The sequence below is a fragment of the Toxorhynchites rutilus genome, chromosome 3, assembly GCF_029784135.1.
Source record: "Toxorhynchites rutilus septentrionalis strain SRP chromosome 3, ASM2978413v1, whole genome shotgun sequence".
In the NCBI taxonomy this organism is placed as follows: Eukaryota; Metazoa; Arthropoda; class Insecta; order Diptera; family Culicidae; genus Toxorhynchites; species Toxorhynchites rutilus.
In genome coordinates, this window is record NC_073746.1 from 8,070,206 (window position 1) to 8,097,053 (window position 26,848).

General features: G+C 37.4%; 1 protein-coding gene across 1 annotated transcript in view; it reads right to left on the bottom strand.

Moving 5' to 3' along the window:
• Nucleotides 1-11,045: 11,045 nt before the first annotated feature.
• LOC129775321 (tyrosine-protein kinase Dnt-like) overlaps nucleotides 11,046-26,848 on the bottom strand; it is a 246,624-nt gene continuing 230,821 nt past the window's right edge. Inside the window, exons 2-6 of the mRNA XM_055779936.1 lie at nucleotides 23,287-23,653; nucleotides 22,466-23,221; nucleotides 22,171-22,390; nucleotides 22,006-22,082; nucleotides 11,046-12,912 (exon numbers count right to left, since the gene is read on the bottom strand). Coding sequence (XP_055635911.1) covers nucleotides 12,801-12,912; nucleotides 22,006-22,082; nucleotides 22,171-22,390; nucleotides 22,466-23,221; nucleotides 23,287-23,653 — 1,532 coding nt within the window. The 3' untranslated portion in view covers nucleotides 11,046-12,800. The remainder of the gene's footprint in view (nucleotides 12,913-22,005; nucleotides 22,083-22,170; nucleotides 22,391-22,465; nucleotides 23,222-23,286; nucleotides 23,654-26,848) is intronic.

A 26,848-nucleotide genomic window follows, 5' to 3' on the forward strand; every position in this document is an offset into this window, starting at 1 on the left:
CTTTTGTGTAAATGTTTAATTGGACGTAGTTTTCTGGTTCCGTTGTGGTAAGGAGTTGTCTACCTTGTTTGATTACGAATTGGGGATATTCTTTTATAACAATACCGTTCTGATTTATTGGGTATATACGGATAATTGTTGATTCTTCCGGTTCCATTTCTGGGACGTGGATAATGTACAGTAAAGTATTTTCGCTAGTGGCTATTTTTGGGGTCACTAGATTGAGTGCTTCTTCAGGTATGTCCATTTGAATTCCTTGATTGTTGAGGATGGTTTTTATCAGGTTAATTTCTTTGCTGGATAATATTCTGCTATTGGTAACTCGCATTTTAGAGAAGAGTACTGCTTCTTGAATGTTGATTAGAATTTTGTTGATAGTGTCGATGTTCAGAATTGTTGTAATTATGTCGATATCGTCGAGGATGATTTGATTGATATGCTGTTTCTCAATTATTTGATTAATTGCGGTTGTTAATTCAGAGATACTGTTGCCAATCTGTTCGTTGATTTTGATTTGATGATTGTTCTCGCTGACTAGTTGGTTCAAGCTCCTGTTGATGATTCGTAGGTCTTGGGCGTCGGGGCTGCCGGCGATCCATTTCCATGCTGTGCCTATGATGTCCCATCTTCTGGTCCTCTTATGAATAGTTGGTTTAATTTGTAGAAAATTAGAATACAATTCGCGTATTTTATGCTTGCTAATCTGATTAAGTACATTATTATTCTTTTGATTATTGTATACCAAACTTGTAAGTTGGTTGATTGTTGACTCTAGGTCTGTAAGATTAATTGGATGTATTATCCTAATATTTCCCGTTTGGATTTTGCAAGAACCAATCTTCTGCATTAATATAAGATCGTTATGAAGATTTCTTATGGTGAGCTCCTGACATGAAATTCTTGAGATGACGATGATGATTCCTATGTATGAGATGAGCATCTGTAATACAATGTGAGATAGAAAGAGAAAAGTTATCTTTTTTTTGGTCTTTTAATTTTATTTTTGTGTCTTTTTATTTCGCAGTTATTTTTGAATGTGCGATCTGTTACTTCGTTAGCATTGGTTTTGTTGGCTCTAGCTTGTTTTTTGGTACGGATGTTGGGAATAACAAAAACTTCCTGTTTATCATTAATAATTGGAGGTTCCTCTTTCTTTGAATTTTGTTTTACAATTTGTTTTTGTGATTTTTCCATATTTAACTTAGCTTTGAGGAATAATTCTTGTGCGTCTTTAATTATTTCTTGAGGGTTAACAATATTATTTTGGTTAAAGAGAATTTCGTTTGGTGTGTATTGTGTTGAAGAATGTACAGTGTTATTATATAATGCTACAGATAATTTAACAATTGATTTTGTGCCCATAGTTCTGAATTTATGCTTGTTTGTATTAAATATTTCAATAATGGTAGAATGTGCACGTTCTATTTGTCCGTTGGATTCGGAAGATGCTGCGTAGTCTATCTGTGTTCCTAGTTGGCTGAGAAAGTCTTTAAGATGAATAGATCTGAATGTTGTTTCATGATCTGTTATGATTTGTCTGGGCACTCCAAATGTACTTATGTATTTTCCTAGTGCTTTTTGAACATGTACTAAATTCTTTGATTTTATAAATATCATTTGAAGATGTTTTGAAAATGAATCAATAAGTGACAAAAAGGAATGTTTATCTATTATGAATATATCCATGTGTATTCTTTCTAATGGTTTTTCGGTAATGGGCCTAGGAGAAATTTTTATGTTGAATGGTTTCCTCTCATATTTATGGGTATTACATATTTCACAAGAGTTTATAAATTTTCTCACTTTTATGCACATGTTGGGGAAAAAATAAGATCTTTTAATTTGAGCTTCAACTTCGGTAATACCGCGATGTGCCCTTTCATGTTCTTTTGCAATTAATTGGTCCTGTCTATTTTCATTTTGAACATCTTCTACCATTCGGTCTGTGAAAACAAAATGGCCTTTCTGACTAAAGTTTTCCTTGTAAGATTCCTGGATAGTTTGGATGAGGTTTTCTGGAGCCATGAGAGCAGTTTGTCTACCGTTATGAAAGAGTTTGAGAAAGTGTGTAACTTGATCTTTATCGAAAGAATTTTGAGATACTATAGTTCTGTGATAATTTTGGAATAGGGTTTCTTGTATTATGGTATCCAGTCGAGAAATTCTGAAAATCATTTGGTTACGGAAATAATTTAACGGGCGTTCGGAGAAATGGATGAAATAGTTGGAGGAGTCGTCGGCAGAGTGAATTGTTTGGGAATCGGAAAGGTTTGGATGGTTCTCGGGATTGTCCGATTGTGGGGGATTATTGGTGACAGATGCTTCACCGTCCTCTTGGTCTCTAGGATCTGAAATATTAGAAGATGTGTTATTATTTGTGATACAAACATTTGCTTCAATTGGCATTCTGCTTAAGGCGTCTGCTACAACATTGGATTTTCCTTCCTTGTATTTAATCTCGTAGTCGTAATTCTCTAGGTCTAGGCGCCATCGTAAGATTTTAGAATTCTTATCAGAAGTTTTGATAAACGTTAGAGGCTTATGGTCCGTAACAAGAGTGAATTTTTGACCATACAGGTAAGGTTTAAATTTATTTACCGCCCATATTATGGCTAATGCTTCTTTCTCATTTGTGGCGTATCGTGACTCGGTATCCGAAAGTGTTCGTGATGCAAATGCGATTGGCCTTTCGACATTGTCCTGTATCTGTGATAGGACAGCTCCTAATGCAAAGCCAGATGCATCCGTAGTTAAAATGAAGGGATGATCAAATTGCGGATATGCCAGTACTTGGTCTGTGGATAGTATTTTTTTAAGAGTATTAAAGGAATTTATGTATGAAGTGTCTTGTAATTCAATTGTCGAGTCTTTCTTTAAATACTTCGACATGGGTCGTGTGATTTTTGAAAAATCCTTAATAAATCTTCTGTAATAACCGATTAAACCTAGAAATTGTTTAATTTCTTTTTGATTTTTCGGTAAAGGCCATTTTTCAATTTTTTCGGGATTTGGTTTTACTCCTTCGGATGTTATGATGTGTCCTAAAAATTCTGTTTGCCTTTTCAAAAACTCGCATTTATCTAATTGAATTTTTAAATTGAAATCGGATAAACGCTTTAAAATTAATTGAAGGTTTTCTAAGTGGTTCTCTAGATTATATCCAATAATAATTATATCGTCAAGATACACGTAGCACTTCGTTCCAATATAATCACCGAGGATATCATTCATTGCTCTCTGAAAGGTTGCGGGAGCATTTTTAAGCCCAAAAGGCATTCTAGTGAATTCAAAATGCCCTTTGTCTGTAGAAAAAGCTGTTTTCTCGATATGTTTCGGGTCCATTGGAATTTGGTGGAATCCCGATTTTAAATCAAGAGTTGTGAAATATTCAGATTTTCCTAGGGAATCCAAAATTTCTTCAATTTGAGGCATAGGATATTTATCGTCTATAGTATGTTCGTTAAGCTTCCTATAATCGATTACGACTCGTACTTTTTTCTTTCCAGATGCGTCTGTTTTTTTTGGGACCACCCATATGGGTGAGGAGTACGGACTTTTGGAAGGTCGAATTATTCCATTATCTAACATTTCTTGTATTTGTTCATGAACATCTAGTTTGAAATGATGTGGGTACCGATAATTTTTTGTGTAAATTGGCATATCGTTAGTGGTTAAAATTTTATGTTTAGTGGCTGATGTGGATGTGAGTTTTTCCCCCTTTTTAGATACAACTGCTTGATGTTGGTGAAGAATTTGAATTAATTTGGTTTTTTCTAATGATGAAAGATGATTTGTTCTAATGATGTCATTAATTTCATTTTCAGAAATACATTCTGAGTGTTTTATTAGGAAGGGAGAAATGGTTTCAAAATTGTTAACTGTTAATCCAATTTTCGGGATATTTATGGGGTTTCTACATGTGGAAATTACATTGACGGTTGTTTTATTATTTTCTGCTCTATAGAGTCCAGGATTAATAAAGATATTTTTGTAAAGTTTTTGATAAGAGGGGACAAGCCAATCACCGTTATTTGTGGTCTCAATTGTTACAAAATGATTGTAAAGTTGTTTGGTGGGGTAAAATTTGGCATATGAAAATTGTTTGTCTAATAGTGTTAGTGTTTCGTCTTCGTAATTGATGCGTGCTTTGAGTTCTGCCAATGTTTCCGATCCTATTAAGCCGTCGAAAAAGTTGTGAAATTTCAAGACGTAAAACGTGAAGGGTTTGAAAGCGCCGTTAAACAAAGCAATTTTTCCTTTTTCGGTTACACTGTTGGTTCCACACACGTTTTTTATTTTCGTATTTGGTACGGTGCTAGTTTTTCCCAAGATTCCTGGTGCAATAATATTTTTGTTTGCTCCAGAATCTATCAAAATATTTAGGGTTTGATTATTTTTAGGATGTTTAATTTTGAGATAGGGTAAGTAATTTAAGTTGGATTTAGATTTGTGTATCCCAAGTGAAAATTTAGATCAAGATCATCTTCAGATTCAGTGTCTGATTTTGCAATATCATCCTCAGGATCATCTTTGACTGTCTCATGGTTATTTATTGTTTTCCTATTTATTGTCAGACGGCTCTGTGTAGTAGTAGCGTCCATCGGTTCAATTTCATTTCGCTCTCTTTTTTGATCCAATTTGAAGGGTTTCTGATTTTTATTCAATTGAGGATTTTTACTGCTTGATTTGTTATCGAAATCTTTGTTCTTCTGATACTTTTTTGGAGAATAATCAAAAGTCATGTTTTGTGCTGTTATTTCTTTTGATTTGAATTTACATAGAAATGCATAGGCATCTTCTATATCTTTCGGCCTTGCGGCTTGAGCATAGCCAAAATATGGTTCGATTAGTCCGGCGATGAAAGCAGCCAAGGCGTCTTCTTCTATAAAATCGTTTATGACTTCCCAGTTGTTACGGTATTTTTCTGTTTGTTTCGCCAAGGTCTTAATATTTTGAATAATATTTTTTGATTTATTGTAGTATCTCGAAATACTCATATTTTCAGTCATTTTACATTGCCATAACTGGCATTTATACGTGGAAAGTTCTTGACGATCGCCGAGAGCATTTGTCAGAACTTCCGAAATTTGCTCAAAATTGTCTGGGTTACCGGCAAGACATATTATGTCTTTTGCTTTCCCTTGGATTTTATGTATTACTGCAGTGGTATACATTTTAAATTGCACTGGCGTAACGTGCTCTTTGAAAGCATTGAGTGTTTCCTGAGCAGTTGTTAGCCACGCATTCAATTGTTTCGAATTGCCGTCGAATGTTGGAATCATTTTGATTGGATCCGGAATTCTGCATAGCATCTCAAAACTGGTTGTTGGTTGGTGATATTCGTATATTACCGGTTGTGCAGTAGGTTGTTCTGCTGGCGTTGTTCCATTTAAATGCGATTCAATTTGCAGGAACATGGCGTCATGTTCCTTTTGTTTGGTGGAAAATGCGTCCATCATCTCCATCATTTTCTGGAGTTGCGCGCCGATTTGCTCCATATCTGAGCTTTCTTCAATTAATAAATTTTCCAATGAGGGGGGATTCTCAATTGGGATGTGTGCCAAGTCTCCTGAGTCAACGGATGAAATGGTTTCTTCTGAGTCCGAAGAGTCGCAATTGCTGTGATTAATGCTTTTCCACAAGCTGCGAGTTTTCTTCAGAGCACTTTTTGGTGTTTTTGGCATTAATGAAGCCTTGCACCGTTTACACAAATTTGTTAATTTTTAAGCACACACGTTCGCTTAGAACTCGTGTGGCTTCTGGAAGTGTGCTTCGCTTAGAATTCACAATTCCAGGTGGAGTAAAACTTCTCTTAGAACACTTTTACTCCACGCGATAAGTAATAATTAAAATTGCGTCCGAGTCTCTCTCTTAGAACGGACTTCGATGCACAACAAAAAAAATCACTGACCGGGGCGAGTTTTATTTCACTTAGAATGTGGGGGCGTAGAAAGAAGAGAGAAAAAAAACTTACCGTTTGCAATCGTGTGTGCGGGGTTCTTCGGTTCTTCCAGTGGTGGGGTGCGGTGTGCGGTGGAACCTCAACTCTTTCGTCACTTTGATAGCGGCGTCAGATGCTAGCACTTTCTACAGTTCGTATTAATGTTTCGCGGATTCACTCTAATCGGATTTACCAATCCTGATTATAACACTGTTTTTTCACACTCGTTACTATTCCACTCACTGAAACCGCACGGCTGCGCCAATCTTGTTGTGGCCTTCGACGTTCAGCTTTTAAAAAACGTTTATTATAATCAACATACAGTTTATTATCTAAATATCATTTATTAAGCAAACGTGGACGGTCACGGAAAGAATTTGAATGAGAACTGAACAGCGTCGTGGGTTCTGCTGCTGGTATATATCGATGAGTAATGCTGATGCAGCGGAACGATGGCTATTGGCTGGCCGCGATCGTACGATGTTTGGAATGTGCTGATCGTGGTCCTTTGGTGTGCATATCATAACGTGATTATATATATATTTTTTGAAAGCTAGTCGCATAGGAATATTGAGCGAAAACTAAAAACATGTTAACTATGAAAAATAATAACTCAAAAACGAAAAAAAACACCATTCTGATTCTGGGATACGTTATGTAAATAAAAATTATGTAAAAAAAAAAATCTCAGCTTTCGAGAAAAAATATAAAAATATAGCATCCTCTATTTTCAATCAGGTAAGCTTTAAAAATCCAATATAATCAATAATTACGAAAAAACGAAATCCAATTTTTTCGCAACTGTAATATTTTCTGAAAAAAAAAAGACTTGCTCAGTGACTTCAATTTTATATGCCGAAGACCAGAATCGGTGGAGTAGCTTAAAAGTTTTCGAATTTTTGAAAAAAGTAAATTTAAAAAAATGTTGAGAATCAGATTTTTTGAACCATTGGTTTACTTTAATAAATCATAACTCAGAAATGAAAAAAATCGCAAAAATATTGACCAATCGTTGAATTTTGTTATCAAAATTCGTGCTATGTGAAAAAATGCGTTTCGTAAACTTTGCCCATTTTATTACTTTCAGAAACAAAGCTTGAAATGATGTATTAACAAACAGAACTGTTGTATTTGTTATGAGCAGCAAGATAGGCCTACGCAGATTATTGGTGATATAATAGCTGGAATACACGTTAAAACACGTTTACGTGTATTTCGGCTGGTATCTCACCAATAATAAGCTGGACTTTACGCATAAGTCACCTCATGTGTAGTCGCGGCCAGCATTTTCTAAAACTAAATGGCAGAATTTATATTAAAATACTTAAAAAAAATTCTTTAGTGTTGATCAATCTGACCTCTGTAGAGTGGAGTAATTCCGATCAACAGTGACAATGTTTGCTCCAAACCTTCAAATCGATTAGTTGAGTTGCTATTCGTTTCTCCTTTCCTGCTAAAACAGATCCATTATCGTGTGTTCATTGAAATAGTCGAGTTACAGTGGATTTGTGGACTGACATCCTGCAATTCGCCGTATCCGTCAAAGTTAATAATAACACGGTTGAAAAAAAATAATCCCGACATGATTTGAGTTTCTTGCCGTTCTCAACGTTCGGTCGATCTGAACAGGTCGGACTCGATTATATATGATTCGATTACAAACAATTTTAGACCCGATTGTATACAGTCGAAAATATTTTTTTTTATATTTCAAATATGATTTATTTCAAAAGAAAATGAAATGTGTCAATGTTAAAGTGGACGTTAATTGATTATAATGAGAACTGTGAAGTAAAAATCGTGTAGATTTTAGTTAAATATTCACTAGGAATTGTTTAAAATGACCTTGCAGCGTAAAACGTAAAAAACGTTCTTTTCAAATTTTTGCACGCCATTCTCGATAGCTTCGAGATAAAAATTTGAAAAAATACTGAAAGTGCATCTTATAATGGTGTATCGAGAAATATTATCAAAAAAAAAAATCATCAATAATTTAAGTAGTAAATAAAATTTTGAAATATTGAAAAATTGTTTTTTGGAAGATTTAGAGATTCACTACTACTCTGATTAGTTTTTGAATGCGTTTCTACGTCTTTTCTAGGTATGTGTTATTTTTTTCAGAATTTTGTGTTGTGTTGCGCAATACAAAAAAAAGCATAAGTTTGTTGATTATTTACAAATGAAAAATCGGAATTTTTCGTTGTCGAATTCGTCGGTTTTATCGGTTTTTGGCAACGATTTCATAAAGTTAAGAGTAGATCAAGGCTAATTCTATACAGAGTCAGTGATCTTGAGTTACGGCGGTAATTTTTTTCATTGTCTTGTTTAATAAATCCAACACGGTCTTTAATCGGCACCATTACGATGTTTTCATTTTCAACATTCGACTATTATAATTGAATACATTGAAACTTACACAACAAAAATGGCAAAGTTGTAAAACTGACATATGTTTTCCTGCGTCTGTAGGAAGTGAGTTTGCCGTCTTTGAATTAATGACCTCAAATATTTCTCTTCTCGAATTACCATCCAGTGACAATTCTACACGAACTGAAGATTGTACCAACGAGCTTTCTACACCGGATCCCTTGAGTCAAGAGAGACACACCACGCTAGATGTGGGGTATTGATTAGAGGGAGTTGGGCTATCAATGGTCAACTACGTCCCAATAGGGAATGCGACGTGTCGGCCACATTTACAGAGCATAGCAATAGCATAGCGAAACTCTCTCTCTCTCCTTTTCTCTCTCTCTCTCCTTTTCTCTCTCTCTCTCCCCTTTTCTCTCTCTCTCTCCTTTTCTCTCTCTCTCTCTCCCCTTTTCTCTCTCTCTCTCCTTTTCTCTCTCTCTCTCTCCTTTTCTCTCTCTCTCTCTCCTTTTCTCTCTCTCTCTCTCTCTCTCTCTCTCTCTCCTTTTCTCTCTCTCTCTTTCTCTTTCTCTCTCTCTCCTTTTCTCTTTCTCTCTTCATCTCTCTCTCTCTCTCTTCTCTCTCTTTCCTTTCTCTCTCTTCTCTCTCTCTCTCTCTCTCTCTCTCTTTTCTCTCTCTTTTCTCTCTCTCTCTCTCTTTTCTCTCTCTTTTCTCTCTCTCTCTGTCTCTTTTTCTCTTTCTCCTTCTCTTTTTGTATGTCTACATTTCAGTTGGTGGGCAGACAAACAATAAAAGAGTAAATGTCGATGTTTTTATTTAATACTAGCTGGGCCGACGAATTTCGTCTAGCCCAAAAATTATTGTTTTGATATGAATAATTTAGAACAAATTTCTAAACTTTGTCTCATCATAACATTATTCTATGGGCAGAAAACAACAAATATTCCGTCTGAAAATCCATTTCCACTTTGAAATAAAGATCGATCTCGATAGCACAAGCATTGAATGGACCGACAATGCTATTTTCGCTATTTTCGAACATATGGGTATTCAATTTACCGAATTTTTTTCTGAGTTTTCCGATTTTCCCAATACAAATACAACAAAATAAAGACGACTCAAATTGGGCCATTCCTAAACATCCTAAAATTCTTCGGGTTTCCATTTTTCAATATTTCAAAAAAAATGTTAGTGCTTAAATTTTACAATTTTATTTATGTAGATATAGGAGATACAAGTTATAGGAGTGCGTTATTTCACCTAAAAATCCTTTTCCACTTTCAAACAAAGATCAATTTCAATAGCGCAAACATCAAATGGACCGACAGCGCTTGCAGCGAGGGAGGTCTTCGTAGCCTAATTGGTTGCGTGTCCGCTACTAAGCGAACGATCATGAGCTCATAACTCAGGGCCCCTCAACTGACCATCCTAGTGTGTTATTCTAGCTACTATCTCCACGCAACAATCATCATGTGTCGGTAATCCCAGTCCCTTACCGCTCACATTTTCAGCCTGCTGCATCGGTATTGGTACTATTAATAACGCAACAAAGGAAGCCTCATATCAACAGTCCCGCTGTGAACATTCGAACAATAGCAATATTCTTACGCCGAAAAAAGGCGACATATGCATCGATAGAATAGGAATTCTCTTGCGCCTAAACGACTACTAAGTTATAGATAAAACAAATGTTTATCGATAGATAGCGATCTCATGCCTCAAAATGGTAACAGTGTAATATACAACAAAAGTTATCTTAAGATAAAAAATGTACACGAATGAATTTGGCTCTGTTACAGCTGAATTGCTAAATGAGCCTAGTAAAATAAAACTGTAGGGATAAAAAAAATATCTTGCAGCGAAATCACAAAAGATAGAATTTGGGTGTCCAAGAACAAATTGTAGAGCGATTAGAGAGCTTTAAATTGGTTGATAGAAATATTCAAGTTTATTATGTATTTTTTGAATAAAATTAAGAGAAACGCCTTAAGAACAACAAACTTTGAAGTTTTTCGCTTCTGAAATGTTTTTTAAATCCACTACTTTTGAGGTTTCACAACTGTATCCTGTATATTATTTTTTCTTCCAAATGGAAGCAACAGAAATGCCCTACGTAGCCTAATTTTTGGATTGGAGAAAAAGTTCAATAGCTTTGTTATTGTTGGAATTTAAACACTTTTATTCATTCATTTTTATCATCAAATATCATCTTCTATCACCTCCTGGAAGAATTCGGATTCTTCATATCAGAAAAGAATTGATGCTTCAAGGAGATAAATCAAATATTAAATTATGATTGAAATTATAATTTTATAATCAAAAAACAATAAAAAATATATAGAAAACAATTAAAAAGATATTTTTTGACTCGATTATATACAGTGAAAAGAAATCGGCTACTTTATATAATCGAGTCCACGCTGTACTTATTTCCAGGAGTAATACCCACCGACTTGGGAGTATTAAATGCTGATTCCGTTAATTTTTCACCAGTTGTTTTTTTTGTATTTTTCGACGAAACTTTTGAAAGTCTAATATTTTACATGAAAATTTTCTCAATTTGTTTCGGTCTATCTTCACTACGAGCCATACTTACTTCGTCTACAGTTCAAGCCCTTACACGTTGGGAAACCTCCGATAAATTACGAAAAACATCGAATCAATATATGGGCACTTTCGGATTCTTACTAGAAACGCAAGCGACTTCACTAAAATATACATTTAGTTTATTGTTTAGCTGATTAGTTCCGTTATTACAGTTACTTTTACAAATCCCTACAAATACGTCAACATAATATTACTCTTTGCTTGTATCTCGATAGCTTGCATTTTATTTCTTCCTATTCTACTCTAACCACACATGGCTTACGATATACAAAAACGATTTCTCTTTCCTACTTTCCAATCTCTCTTCTATAAAACTATTGATCATCAATCTGTCTGTTCGTCATCAACAAAATTTAAATTCCGCAGTTCTGCTCAAAACAAAAACAAAAAGAAGTGAGTTCCCGTCGCCATCCCATCCTCCCCATTCTCGCCACATCTTATGCTCAAGGCCAAACCAGACAACAAAAATCGGAATCAATCATCAACCAATCATACAATCAATCGTTCGAAGACAACAATCGTGACGGACTCGAAAGCGGAAGAAGGAAGGTAACGAACTTTTTTTCTGTACAGGATATTTACAGGATGCTACACCGCGTAACGGTTTTACAATGCGCTGCACAGAGCGTAGGAAGCGTTTCTATCTATCTTCTCGTTTAATTACTTTGTTCCGCGCGTAAACACAAACAGAGCGATGACTTTCTTTTTCGTTATCCTCATTCTCCTCCTCTTTTTTCCTGACTCAGTCTACGAATCTCGGTATTGCGTGGGTGTGCTTGCTACTAAAAAGATGCTGCTTCTGTGCTGTGGTTATGAGAGTAATGTTCTTCCATAAAAAATGACATTCGATAGCTAGAGATTGATGAGGCGAATCGGAAATATGGGGTCACCAATAAAGATAAACGATTCTACTTCTTGTGATGCATCATGTGTTGTTGTTTTGATTGAAGGATTAAAAGTATTGGTTTTAAACTTCTCTTTCTCTCTCTCTCTTAGGGCGAAATAAATATTTACAACGAATTTTTACAACTTCACACGCATTGTGAATAGGATATTTTTTTTTTCGTAATCACGGGAATGGATATGAATCGGTAAATTGTACGGTTAATTAAATATGATGATGGAAATGCGTTATTCTGTGTTTTTACTCACCCCTTTTCATCGCCTGGAAAAATCAAACTATCCCAGAGCTAACAGAGGTTGGAGTGTAATGTGATTAATAGATACCCACGATTTCTATCCTACGTATTCTAGTAATATTTTTGGCACGAATTATGTGTTTGAGTGTCTGTGTCTGTATGAGAGTGCTTTCGATTGGATGCAAGAGGGCTTTATATCATAGCGCCGTTATGAGCTGCTTCATCTCCTGCAAACATCATTTACCACTTGTACCGCCATTACCACAGTGTATGACAAAAGCGTGACCATTATTTGTCTCCTTGTTTGATTGTGTGCTACTTCTGGTGTGTTTCGAGGACTTTTCGCCCCGAGTCTTGCGGGACTCACGGATCGTAGCTAGTGGTCCACCCCTTCCGATGGTGGAGGCCACCTTTGGCTTATGTCACGAGGCTCCACCGTTCGGCGTCGGCAGTGGAAGTGTTTGTGTAGTGGTTATCGCCGCGTTCGGAGGACACTCGTAGATGTGATTGTTGTTGCTTTTGGTACCATCCAGAGTAGTGGTTGTGGTGTTAGTAACAGCAGAGTTATGGCGATTTTTTACCCGAAGACTTAAACTAAGTGAAAGCGACCGCTTCGAAGGGAACCTGTAGAACCGCTGCTGGTGCTGCTGTAAGGACTGCGAGGGCTGCTGCTGGTGCAGCAGTTCTTTCGGTCCAGGATCTTTGACGAGAGGTACTACCGCAGTGGTTGCGGCGTTGGGTAAACACTAGACATACCGAGTGATCTGCGCGTAGAAATCCTGCAGGCAAACCTGGAGCTGTTCGAACGAGGGCCGATCCAGTGGAAGCATCGTCCAGCAGTAGGCCATGATTGAGAACCTGGAAAAAAGAAGAAGAAGAAATATGTTTTTTTTTAGTTTGTCCGGGATCAACTTCGTTTAGACAGTTTAAAATTCTTCAAGTAATCAGATCATCGGAAGGATATCTTGGAACCGATATTTTGGTTCTCGTTTGAGCAATCGAGCTCTTTTTGTACTCTCAGAAATGAATATTATTGTATTTTCGACTTCAGTTGTTACAGCAAAGTTGATATAAATCTTGATTCTTATAAATCATTTCTCGAAAATAAAATATCTGATTAAAAAATAATATTCGACAAAGTTGTTGTTAACTATACTTCTAGATAAAAAAAAACTTAATGAAATTGAATTTGTATTGTAAACATTTTTATCAAACCCCTTTCAACAATTTTCTCATGCTTTTATTATAATAACACTGATTCGAGTCCGCAAAGTGCTGCGTCGTCGGATTTATGAAAATTTAACAAAGTTATGATTTTGCATTCGAGTACACGATGATTTAATAAATAAATACAAATTAGAAAAACGGAATGATTTGAGAAATAGTTACAAAAATCAATACAAAAATAGATTCTACACCCGATTTTACATGAAAAAGTAAATGAAGATAATTATCCTAGGAGCAACCGTTTTCGAGATACATATAACGAATTCTTTATTTTCTGTACAATTAAATTAATGTTTTTCATTTTTTCTACACAATTTCAGGTTTACCCATGAGTTTTAACTATGATAAAACCACAAGGTTGACGTGGGACTACCGTTGGCTTAGTAATCATTTGTTTGTATTGATTAAACTGCGTGCAACAATTTTCGATTTCATTTGAATTCAATACATTTGCTGTGTAAGTAGAGAATTTGAACAAACGCCATGTAATTTAAGGCACCTTGGTGTTGATAGCTGTGTTAGGGAACACATGTCGATGGGAAAAAAATTGCCCCAACTTGCATGTATTTGCAAAGCCAATTTCCCCAGGCACCTTGTTTTTGATGGCTGTGTTAGAGAACATATGGGCGAGGTTCTGCCAGAACGAACCAAGCGCCAAACATAATATTTTTGAGATATTTCAAGTTAATGTTTGGACCGTTGCTGATGTAACAGAGTACTGAGTTTATAAACATCTCTAAAATAACACATAAGTATAGAAAGAAATGACTTTTTGTTTTGGTACTCATGCACTCAGTTCACTTTGACAGAATGGAAATTAAAGAATATGGTTTTCTGTACAGTGTGGTTGGATGTATTTCAGTATGACTAATTACTGCAATAATAATAGTAAAATTGTTGTGAAAAATATATGATTCTTTGTCGCTGATCAGGTCGTAATTAATATCAACCATGTTTTGATCATCGGAAACCATATTCATTCAGAATGGGAAAAAATCGACCCTAAAATTTCAAAAAGTTACCTCATAAAAATGTTCACCACCCCGAAAAAACACCCTACGCAGAATATTAGCTCAATCGGACTTAAGGGAGAGTGGCGCAAAGCGGTCAAAGTTTGAGTTTTTTGAAAATTGAAAAATCACCCAAGAGGGGAGTAAATGAAAATGGTGTTTTCGAATTTTTTTTTTTTTGAAGATTTTTGAGTATGAAACGTCGAGATCTACTGTCATCTCAAATATTGTTTTTTTGTCAAAACACGACACTCTGGGACCTCACAGTAAATATCCACGTTTCGTGCAATCAGAAGACATTTGGCATCAAAAATTGTTATTGAAAACCTCGATTTCCGGTGATTTTTTGGTTTTCAAAAAACTCAAATTTTAACGTCTGCGACACTAGTGAATAACTATTTTCATTTGCACCCAATACCATATGTTTTGCCTCGTACTCCGAAAAAAAATCAAAAACCGAAGTCCCAGAGTGTCGGTCTAGGTCTCAACGTTTCATGCAATTTTAAGATATTTGGCATCAAAATTTTTTTTTCGAAAACCCCGACTTCCTTAACTCTCTCTCCTTGGGTGATTTTTCGATTTTCAAAAAACTCAAACTTTGACCGCTTTGCGCCACTCTCTCTCTAATCCGAGCTGATATTCTGCATAGGGTGTTTTTTCGAGATGGTGAACATTTTTATGAGGTAACTTTTTGAAATTCGAGATGACCATTTTCATTGGTTCCCTAGGGTACATTTTTCATTATTGTCTTTATACTTCGCACGAGCCTATTTGGATGTAAAAGTTCCATTTTGGTTTGACCAAAAAAGGTGAAGAGCCTCCTAATATCTTTTTCAAGTTTAACTCAAAGAAGGTGGGGGTGTTTCCAACGAGGCTTTTTCGTAAAATCGCTTGAAATTTGACAGACGTTGATCAAAAGACATTTCGTTATAACAGTTTTTTGAGCAACCACAGATGTAATCGGCTTGAATCTTCTTGGCCGAAACTACCGCCCCTCGTGTGTTGATAAACTTGCATTCCTATAGGGTTTCCTTCCAAAATTGAGGCTAAGCGCGTTTGTGTTTTTTGAGACACGCAAGCGAATCCACATTCTCCTGGTTGGAATCCGAGACGTCTTTAGTAGATTCAAAAGTAACATTTCATTCTGGTTCTAAAATGTTATGATCGAATGAAATTTAAAAAAAAGTTCAGACAAAGTGAACCTAGTTCAAAAATTTCATCTAGGGTTTCATTTCCTCTTAAATTTGTAACCTTCACAACCAAGACTTTCTCAATTAGATAATACTTCCTTTCATGCTGTGAGCTCACATCTTCGACAATTTCGGATTCAGAATCTTCAAGAAAATGAAAAACAAAATTATGTAGCTGCTAGACATGCAAAAACTTCACTCTCTTGGCAGCAAGAGCGAACCAAGTACATGCTAAATATTAACCGAATGTCATTATGAAACACATTAGTATTTTATAACACATGTGGCATTATCATTTGTTATCCGGGTCCAACATTTTCGAAGACGAAACATGGAAAACGACTCTCCTCTCAGTCGCTTCGCTTCGAGTAGGACTTTTTGGCATTCGCCGTCAACATGACTAGTACATCAGTATAAATAAATAAATAAATAAATATAATAAGAAATGATAATAATATAAATAAAAAAATGAATACAAATATACTTTTTTCATTTCACCACTACCGCTCCACCCTGACATGTACCTCGTATTCCGCGTACACAATATTATTTAACGTCCATATAAAGTGAAACGAAAACTTGATTTCTGATGCAAAAAAGTAGTTACACAATTAATGGACGACTCCATTGTTTACCCACCGTGAACTCAAATATCGATACATGCATAACGTAAATAGAATAGCAGGTATATTACTCCATCGCTTTTTTCATGTAGTGGTAGGCAAAGAAAAAAAGGCAAAAATCGAGGGGTTGTATCCCAGACACGACCGCTTAGGACGTAGGACTACGCAATCTTTTTTCTTCAATTTGTTGATTTCGGATATCATTTGCAAATACGTCGAAATCCCATAAATAACTCTTTAGTGAAAAGTTCCGGGGACCGTGATAGGTTTCAATGCCTTGCGTGTTTTTATAGAATCATTCCGAGAAGCAACGATTCTTTCTTGCCTTGTCGAGAACAATACACTAATTGATCATGTGTCACAATTTGTTTCTTTCTATCAATGCACGCATTGCACTGAGTAATTAACGAGAGGCATCTTCTGTGCATCGCCATTCAATAAGCATTAAACACGCGTCTAACAGATGCACACAGTTGCAGCGATAAAAATGAAACATCGAAGCACACTTCATGTGAAATATTCGCTAGCGTTTACAACTCGAGGGGAAACATAAAACACAAAACGAGCAGAATGAGCGACCTTTGTTGTTTCGGGTACATAAAGGTTCTGAGAATTTTCCTCAGAGGAGATGCAATACCTCTACGCTAGCGACAGCTTACTTACTATGCAAGGGTGCAGTTTACTTCGCAAATATTCTCTTTTCGCTATCCCCCTTCGTTGTTTCTATTCTAGCGGCTACATAAGTTGCTCGTTATTGACAGCTCTGTTCGGGAGAGCACATAAATGAACAGAACAAATGTATGGGGAAATGAGAATGCTTCCAATTTTCATCAATTTGAACCATATACAGACTATGGGATTGTAATGTATAGCATATCAAACAAATCTTAGCAAATTTCCGATTCGATTGGTATACCGTTTGCAGCAAAAATAGTTATTAACGTTAACTTTATTTAATGAAAACGTGACCTGCTTTCTGATTCGTCACCCTTAATGTAAGACGTAGTCCTACGTCAAAAATAATTTCAATATGACAGTTGTACAGTGTTTTTCAAATTAGCTTCTTTGTGTTGTATAAATAATAGCCCATAATAGCTCAGCAGCACACAATTCGTTGTTGATATTCGTATTCTATAGCAAAAAAACTCAACAATCCACATTATTCGTACGACGTAGCTTCTTGTAACATCATTTAATTCCCGAGCTGAAGAGAACAATGGACATAAGAGATTCTGTACATGATCATGGTAAATCGAAGGAACTTTTCTATGCACAGAATATCGTTCTTACAATATTCATAAATCGATCCGTAGCTTGTAAACGAAGCTGGCAAAAACAAAATGATCGTTTTTTTTAGAAAGCTATACAATTGACACGAATAATTAAGATAGAACAAATGGAACCCTGTATAATATGCTGTTTGCTGTGCCGGATCGAGTAGAATGCCACTTCGTTCGCTTGATTAATTTAAATATTGATTTATTCAATGTTATAATCTATCATTTCGACGGTATCGACATGCGTTTTCGTCGAACAGAATTTGTGTTGTATGTCACTTAGTATTGTTTAATGCTTCATTTCCACTTGTAAAATGGATATCCTGTCAATGATAGTCTGTGAATACCAGAATAAAGAAGATATCATGATCATACAAATTTGAAATAATTCTTCGCGATGACGAATGAAAATCAAAATAAATAATTATGATCTCTCGGAGATATTTTTTTCTGAATCAATGTTTGAGTGAATCCATCGATCGTGTGTTTCAAGACACCGCGGCTTTGTCTTTGTTCTGAACAACAACAGTCGATTTAAAAACAGGAATTCTAGAAATTTTAATTTTTAAAATTTTAATTTTTAAAAACCATGTTTAGTTTTTTTAGGGTAAGGAAACCAACTATGAAATCCACGAAAATATAACATGGTGAAACATTCAAGTCACATTCGTTCTCTGCAATGCGTGATCTCGCTGCTCTCAACCGTAGCTGGAGCCGAATCAAGTTGCTCAACTCTGAATACAGAATGAGTGGTTATCTCGTCCAAAGACATACATGTCTCTGGGTGTTGAAAGAAAAACGAACAATTCGATTCATACCGGATCACGATAAATTAATATAATTCTTCATGGCTGTTCAAAAGCGTCTTTCATCAGCAAGATCACAGAATATCCAAATTGGAGAATCAAATTTCTGACGCAATATTCCAATTATAGTTTACGGACTCAGAGTTCGTTTGGATACCCCAATTTCTTTTCTTTTATTCAATGTTTCTTTTTTAGTCCAAATATCTCTATGTCTCGAACATCTACTCTTTCTCTGCGATCAATTGTTGCTCTTCCTATTTTGACTTTGAATTTCAACTCTCTACTCTTCATTTCCTACTATCTACTCTATACTTTGTTCTCTCTTCTCTCTACTCTCTGCTCTTTATTTTAAACTTTCCACTTTCTCTCCGCTCTCACTACTCTCTACTCTCTACTCTTTCTACTCTCTACTTTCTCTAATCTCTTTACTCTCTACTCTCTCTATTATCTACTCTCTACTCTCTACTCTCTCTACTCTATCTACTCTATCTACTCTATCTACTCTATCTACTGTCTACTCTATCTACTTTCTACTCTCTCTACTCTCTCTATTCTCCTTACTCTCTACTCTCTCTACTCTCTCTACTCTCCCTACTCTCTACTATCTCTACTCTCTACTCTGTACCGTCTCTACTCTCTACTCTCTCTACTCTTCACTCTCTCTACTCTCTACTCTCTCCACTCTCTACTTTCTACTATCTCTACTCTCTACTCTCTACTCTCTCTATTCTCTACTATCTCTACTATCTCTACTATCTCTACTATCTCTACTCTCTACTATGTACTCTCTCTACTCTCTCTACTCTCTACTTTCTACTCTCTCTACTCTCTACTCTCTACACTCTCTACTATCTCTACTCTCTACTCTGTACTCTCTCTACTCTCTCTACTCTCTACTTTCTACTCTCTCTACTCTCTACTCTTCCTGCTCTTTACTCTCTACTCTACCTACTCTCTACTCTCTCTATTCTCTACTATCTCTACTCTCTACTCATACTCTCTCTACTCTGTACTCTCTCTACTCTCTACTCTCTCTCTCTCTCTCTCTCTCTCTCTCTCTCTACTCTCTACTCTCTACTCTCTACTCTCTACTCTCTACTCCCTACTCTCTACTCTCTACTCTCTACTCCCTACTCTCTACTCTCTACTCCCTACTCTCTACTCTCTACTCTCTACTCTCTACTCTTCCTACCCTCTACTCTCTACTCTCTACTCTTCCTACCCTCCCTACTTTCTACTCTCTCTACTCTTTACTATCTCTATTCTCTACTCTGTACTCTCTTCTTTCTATTCTCTACTCTGTACTCTCTTCTTTCTACTCTCTACTCTCTCTACTATCTACTCTCTCTACTCTCTACTCTCTACTCTCTACTCTCTCAACTCTTTACTCTCTTTACTCTCTTTACTCTCTTTACTTTCTACTCTCTACTATCTCTACTCTCTACTCTGTGCTCTCTCTACTCTCCCTACTCTCTCATCTCTCTACTCTCTCTACTCTCCCTATTTTCTACTCTCTCTACTCTCTATTCTCTCTACTTTCTACTCATTCTACTCTCCTTACTCTCTACTCTCTCCACTCTCTCTACTCTCTCTTCACTCCTCATACTCTCCCTACTCTCTACTCGCTCTACTCTCTATAATCTCTACTCTCTACTCTCTACTCTCTACTCTCTCTACTCTCTACTCTCTCTACTCTCTTTACTTTCTACTCTCTACTCTGTGCTCTCTCTACTCTCCCTACTCTCTCATCTCTCTACTCTCTCTACTCTCCCTATTTTCTACTCTCTCTACTCTCTATTCTCTCTACTTTCTACTCATTCTACTCTCCTTACTCTCTACTCTCTCTTCACTCCTCATACTCTCCCTACTCTCTACTCTCTCTACTCTGTACTCTGTACTCTCTACTCTCTACTCTCTACTCTCTACTCTCTACTCTCTACTCTCTACTCTCTACTCTCTACTCTCTACTCTCTACTCTCTACTCTCTACTCTCTACTCTCTATTCTCTACTCTCTACTCTCTACTCTCTACTCTCTACTCTCTATTCTCTATTCTCTACTCTCTACTCTCTACTCTCTACTCTCTACTCTCTCCTCCCTACTCTCTCTACTCTCTACTGTCTCTACTCTCTTCTCTACTGTCTCTACTCTCTACTGTCTCTACTCTCTACTGTCTCTACTCTCTATTCTCTACTGTCTCCTTTCTACTCTCTCCTTTCTACTCTCTCCTTTCTACTCTCTCCTTTCTACTCTCTCCTTTCCACTCTCTCTACTCTCTACTCGCTGCTCTAAAAAAACGCACACACAAACACATACACGCACATGCACGCACAAATGAACACATGTACACACGCAGACGCGCACAGTCTCACACACAAAAAAACGTATCGCAGCTGCTGACTGCTCACTCTCTCACACTGTTTTTTATTACATCAACCAATCAACTAACCAAAACACACACTCCCGCAAACGCACACGCACACGTACATGCAAACACACACACACACACACACACACGCACACACAAACACATACACGCAAATGTACACGCAAACGAACACACGCAGACGCACACACTCTCTCACACAAAAAACGCATCGCAGCTGCTCACTGCTCACTCTCTCACTATGTTTGTGTTTACGTCAAGAATACGAACATTTACGACCGTTAACGACTGTTCACGACGACCGCGCTTTATTTTTTAGCGATTTTATTTATAGTAAGAATTCGTGTGGATACCCCAAGCTCGCCCCTTGCTTGAGTAAATGCTGTACAAGTGTGGATGGATAGCACATTTAAGGAAACTTTTTAGCTCATTTGATGTAATGTATGATGTTTTTGATGTGCTATATATGTATTTTTTGCTTATATCGTGTGGATCCCCTACGATTATAGCAAAAAGGGATGAACATTAGGATTGACTATGGTACGGGATATGTTTCTTTAGAAACGCTAATTCTCAATTGAACGACGAAACAAAATTCCGATAATCAAATGCTATTGAAGGACATTTGGGCGTCGGAAGGAAAGTTACATGAGATGACAATCGTAAGAATTACTTCGAGACTAAACGCACGTAACACTTTCACTTGACAACAAGCGGCGACGTAGGATATCAAAGGATAAACTGAGAAGGGACTGAGATGGCTCTGCTTTCGCGGCAACAGTTAAATTCAAAGGATAACTTGGAAAGGCAATCGAGAGTACTTCTCTCAAATAAATCTAACATGATATATTTCGATATAGTTTATATAGTTTATTTTGAACTCGCTAAGCAGACCTAAAAGTGTAGTTTAGAAAGCTAAATTATTGGAATTTATCGATTTGCTCGACCTTAAAATAACTTCCTATATTTTACGCCGTCGCGTGTTGAAAAGTGGGAGTATTCCAATAATTTAGCTTTCTAAACTACACTTTTTGGCCTGCTTAACGAGTTCCAAATAAACTATATAAATTGTCGATTACATTTTCATATATCAGAAAAAAGTTCTACTTTCCACAATTTTCAATTTCAGATTCTAAATTCTTGACATAGATTCTGAACCAGAATCTGAAAGCCAAAACTGTGTCTATGCACTTTCAGAATGACACTTCATAACAAAAGTTCAGATTTTTCAGAATAAATAAGCCGCGGTTTCTTGAAAAAAAAACCATCGATGTATTCCCACAAACAATTATTCGGGAAAACTATCTCCGGTATATGTGAAGTACATGTTCCGATTTCCATGCGTGGCCGTGAAGACGAGAATCCAAAATAATATAAAACAAATGGGTTCAGAACGGTTGAAAATCTTTTGAAAATAATCCACGAGTACTTACAATTCATCAGGGCAGTTGATGGGCTGTGATAATCGGTATCCATCGCGGAGATAATGTTCCATTTCAAACGGATCAACCTGAATCAAAACAGAGCAGAATCCGAAAAAAAAGTACATCAGAAACTACCGAAAAAAAAAAATATCCGCGAACAATAACCCTACTCACCTCTGCGTAAGGCTGCCGCGCAAGAGTGCACAGCTCCCACATTAGCACTCCGAAGGCCCACGTGTCGGAAGCTTCACTGAACTGCTTGTACTGGATGCTTTCCAAGGCCAACCACTTGATGGGTCTGTTCTCGCTGTCACCCAGGCAGTAGTAATCGCCGGGGAACAAGTCACGTGACAGCGATTTATCCGCCAGCTTCACCCGCAGCTGATCATCGATACTGTGAAGAGTTTGAAAAAAAGGCATCCAATAAGACCACGTTGACATTTCGGTGATAGAACTCAAGATCACTTACACACAATTCCGGGCAGCAATATCCTTGTGGATCACACCGTGACTGTGAAGATGACCCAAGGCTTGTGCCAACTGCAGCTGAATCTTCACTATCTGGATGGTGGTAATCGTTCGAGCAACGGGTTCCTGCAGGAAGATCTTCAAATTTCTCATGTTCTCCGGCGCTAGATAGAGCAGAAAGGGCGCCGTGTGATCCTCGATGGAAACCCCCAGCACCGATAGAATTCCAGGATGTTGAGCGCCGTACAAACTCATTCCCTCCTGCAGTAGCATCGAAACCTGGTTTTGGGAGGCATGCTGGCTAACCGTTTTAACCAACACTTCCTGACTGTCATTGTAGGAACCACGGTAGACCCGACCAAACGTACCCTCCTGTAGCAGAGAGGACAGACGAACTCGACACCGTTGAACGGTGAGCTCGGAGATGCGTCGCTGGAGCTCCTCCTGTTCGACGTTGGCGTAGATTTTGCTTCGGGACAGGGTTGCGATGGTAGGGGCGATCGAGGGTGGGGAAACGATCGAGGATGGTGCCGAAGGGGGATGGGTTTGCAGTCGCTGGAAGCTTGAGGTTCGCACTGGTTGTGCGTGGTGGGGTTTGCGCTTCATCGAGCCCCGGGCACAATAAGCGATCGAGATCAGAACGACGACCAGTACGATCGCCAGGATGCCTCCGACGATGAGTGTGATCAGACCGTTCTGGGAGTGGGTTACCGTTTCCAGCAAGTAAGGATCCGGCTGGTTGGCGTCTGGATGCTCGCTGTGAATCGTCAAATAGAAAATGTTAGTAATTTTGATGAAAAATGTAAGTTCGAAGGTACATACTTGGTCAGACAAATCTTCTTCCGTCGGAAAACCAACTCGGTCGCGTTGCCAGTAGCTCTGTTGAGGGTGACCTCAATCGTGATCGTGACTTCAACCTCGGCCGGATCCGGACCGGCACACTTGAGGGCGATCGCGAATGTCTCGATCTGGGTGGGGATCTCCCCCACCCGGGAGATGTTCATCGAGGGTTTCGGTAGAACCAATGGATCCGAAGTGACAATGCTTATCTTGTAGGGAAGCGGTTTCTCTGCCAAGCTTTGCCACGTGAAAGAAATGTCCTGTACGGTGGCTGGAACCGGAACTGTGAAGTGAAGCGCATATTCGTTGACCTGGCCTTCCCGGACATAATACAATTCCGCCGAAAGACCTACAGAGAAAAAAAATATCATGGGTTAATAATAGTATACCTAATTATGTTCAAATTATTCAAAATTAGCACATTCGCGAGTTTGGAACTTCCAGCGCTTCTTTCCACATCCCAAACAATTATCGATCGCAATTGTTTTCCGGACGCTAACGAGATCATGAGAAAAAAACCGAAAAAAATGATTTCTACATTCCAAATTACTACCCTCAATAATGATCGGAGGTATATTGTTATTCAATCAATCTTGGTGAATTATCTTCACTTTGCTTCGCTACAGTGTTTGTTGAAATATCAATACAATTTAAACATAAATGCAATACAAAGAATAGTATCAATTCCACAGCCCCAAACTACCCATCCTACTTTCCACGTTTTAAATGTTATTCTTTCTTCTCAATATAGTTATAATGAATTTATACGACCAATAATTCTTTCCACCAACGCTTTCGCCCCAATGCTCATTTCATGGTTATCCTCATTCTGAATTTTGCCAGCACCATATGCAAACACACACATAAATAACCCAAGCTGAGGATCCCCCACCCGTGCCCGTGTCCGTGCTCCATTGAACCGAGAAGATGGAAAGCGGGTCATATTTTTATTTTATTGCTCTCTAAATTTATGTCCCGACGGAGTGCAGTTCTTTCACCTTCGGTCGGTCGGTCGGTCTGTCGGTCTTACGGCAGCAGTCGTCTCCATTTCCATGTCTCTTGGAGCCACTTCACCCTCACGTCCACTGATTAGCCTGCTTTCCATTCTTGAGCCAGCAGATCATGGAACTTCTCTGTCTACGGTTGTGGGAATTTTTCTCGGGCGAAAAAGTATATCTGACTAATTGAACTAATCTCGGCGTCGAGCCAAGGTGTGCTCTCTGTGCGATATTGTGTTTTTCCGCTTGGGTGCGTTTCTCATAACTATGGTCTTCTTTTTTTTGTTGCTCGCCCTGAACCGCCTCGCCTAGCTAATGTGACATCGTGCCGGAAAACTTGCAGAGCTTGCGAAGAGTCAGAGAGAACTTATTTATTTGCGAGTTATGATTTATTTTAAATTGCATTTCACCTCACACCTCAAACTCTCTCTCTCTCTGATGTGCTACCAAAGGATGTAATTCATTTTGTTTTTCTCATAGAGTTGAGATAACTGACGGTGCTTAAGAGTTGGGAATTTGGCAGTAATAAATTCTTACAGTCGGTTGTATATCAGCCATTCCATGCCAAACCGATATAATGGTTCCCAAATTTTCGCGAAAAGTGCTAGTTTTCATCCTTGTCGCAAAATATTAGATCTGCATTTTAAATTTTTTTTATTAGGATGCCCATTTCCATTTGAAAGTGGTCCTAAAAATATTTTTTTCAACTTTCTCCCAAAAATCACTTTTTTCAGAAACTCTTAACTTTTGAAATACTGGACCAATTCAGACGATCAACAATTAGCTGACACTTTAATTACAGATTCGCATCACATATTTATAGTTTATATTTCAGATATGACTCTCTATCCGAGATCTAAATACAATTTGTACAGGAAAACTTGTTTTTGTGCGATCTCACCACTTGTGCGATTAATTTGTGTGATTTTCGCTCCGATTTAGAAATAGAATTCCACAAAAAGGGTGACATAAATGAAGAATAGCACAAAAACAGGTTTGCATGTAGAATCAAATTTTATACTCGAATTTTTGGTATGACATTTTTTCAGATCTAGATTCCATGTTCAGACTGTAAACTAGAAATTGACGAATCTCATGCCAACTCATCTTTGAAGTTGGCAGCGCCATCACATTGCAAATTTGTGTATTTGAAATCTTAAAAAGCTAAACGACTTTTTGAAAACAGCTTAATTTTTTTTGTTAATTTAAAAAAAAACTCTAGCTTAAAAATTATAAAATTTACAATCATTGTATTTATTGTATTGGTTTTTTATAGTTAACATGGCTTTGGACTAGAGGACGCTAGCCATTTTTGTATTTTTTCCTAAAAGCTTTTTACACAACACACCTGAAATTCAGAGATGTGAGTTTTTTCGTTTTAATGTTATGATTTTCCGAAGTTAACCGATTGGTAAAAAAATAAATTTTTCCCCTTTTTTCCAAGAATGACTCTTTTTTCTAAAAATCGTAACTATTGAGCTGCTGTACCAAATCAGATGATCAGCACATTAAATTGAAGCCAACAAGCTATTCCTTTTTGTACAAATATCACACGAAAATGTATTTCGTTTTGGTAATTTTTTTTTATCAATTCGTTTATTTTTACAGGCTCAGTTACTTAAGTTTAAAGGAGCCGAATTCTTAAATATAATTTTGAAACTATATATATATAAACAATTTTCTTACATCTATGGTTAGTAAGGTGGAAAACCGATTACTCGCGGTGTACTCGAGTTTAGGAGGGTGACATATTTTTAGGAGAAGCATGGGATATAAGGAAATTGTAACAATGTTGATGAACACTCATTTCATAAATCTATTCGTATATCGATAGTGTTTTTACATTTCAACTTATTCTACTATTTATAGTAAGGGGACGAATTACCCGCAAAGGAAGGAAAGGAGGGTATAAGGATGTAGGGACAATCACACACGAAGATCTATAGCTTTAAGGAAAACATATATATGGGACATGTGATCAAGGTCTAACCGAGCCAACACATCTCTCACCGGCACATTGGGCTGTCTTCCTCGGGCCCGAAGGGGGTTTTCTAAATTCGATCTGGCGACCAGATACACCTCGCACGACCAAACAATGTGCTCGATGTCGTGATAACCTTGGTCACAAACGCAGAGATTGCTGCTGGCACGATTGAAACGAAAGAGTAGTGCATCTAACGAACAGTGATTGGACATGAGTCGGGAGAAGGTGCGAATAAAGTCTCGACTCAAGTCTAGACTTTTGAACCACGGTTTGAGGCTAACCTTAGGGATAATCGAGTGAAACCACCGGCCCAATTCATCTTCATTCCACTTGCGTTGCCAGTTAGCGATGGTATTTTTGCGGACTAAAGAATAAAATTCATTGAAGGCGATTTGACGCTGATAAATATCGCCTTCAATTGCACCTACTTTTGCTAATGGTCAGCCCTCTCATTACCCGGAATGGAGCAATGTGAAGGGACCCAGACAAAAGTAATAACATAACAGCGTCTGGATAAAGCACTCAAAATTTCTCGTATTCTCTCAAGGAAGTACGGCGAGTG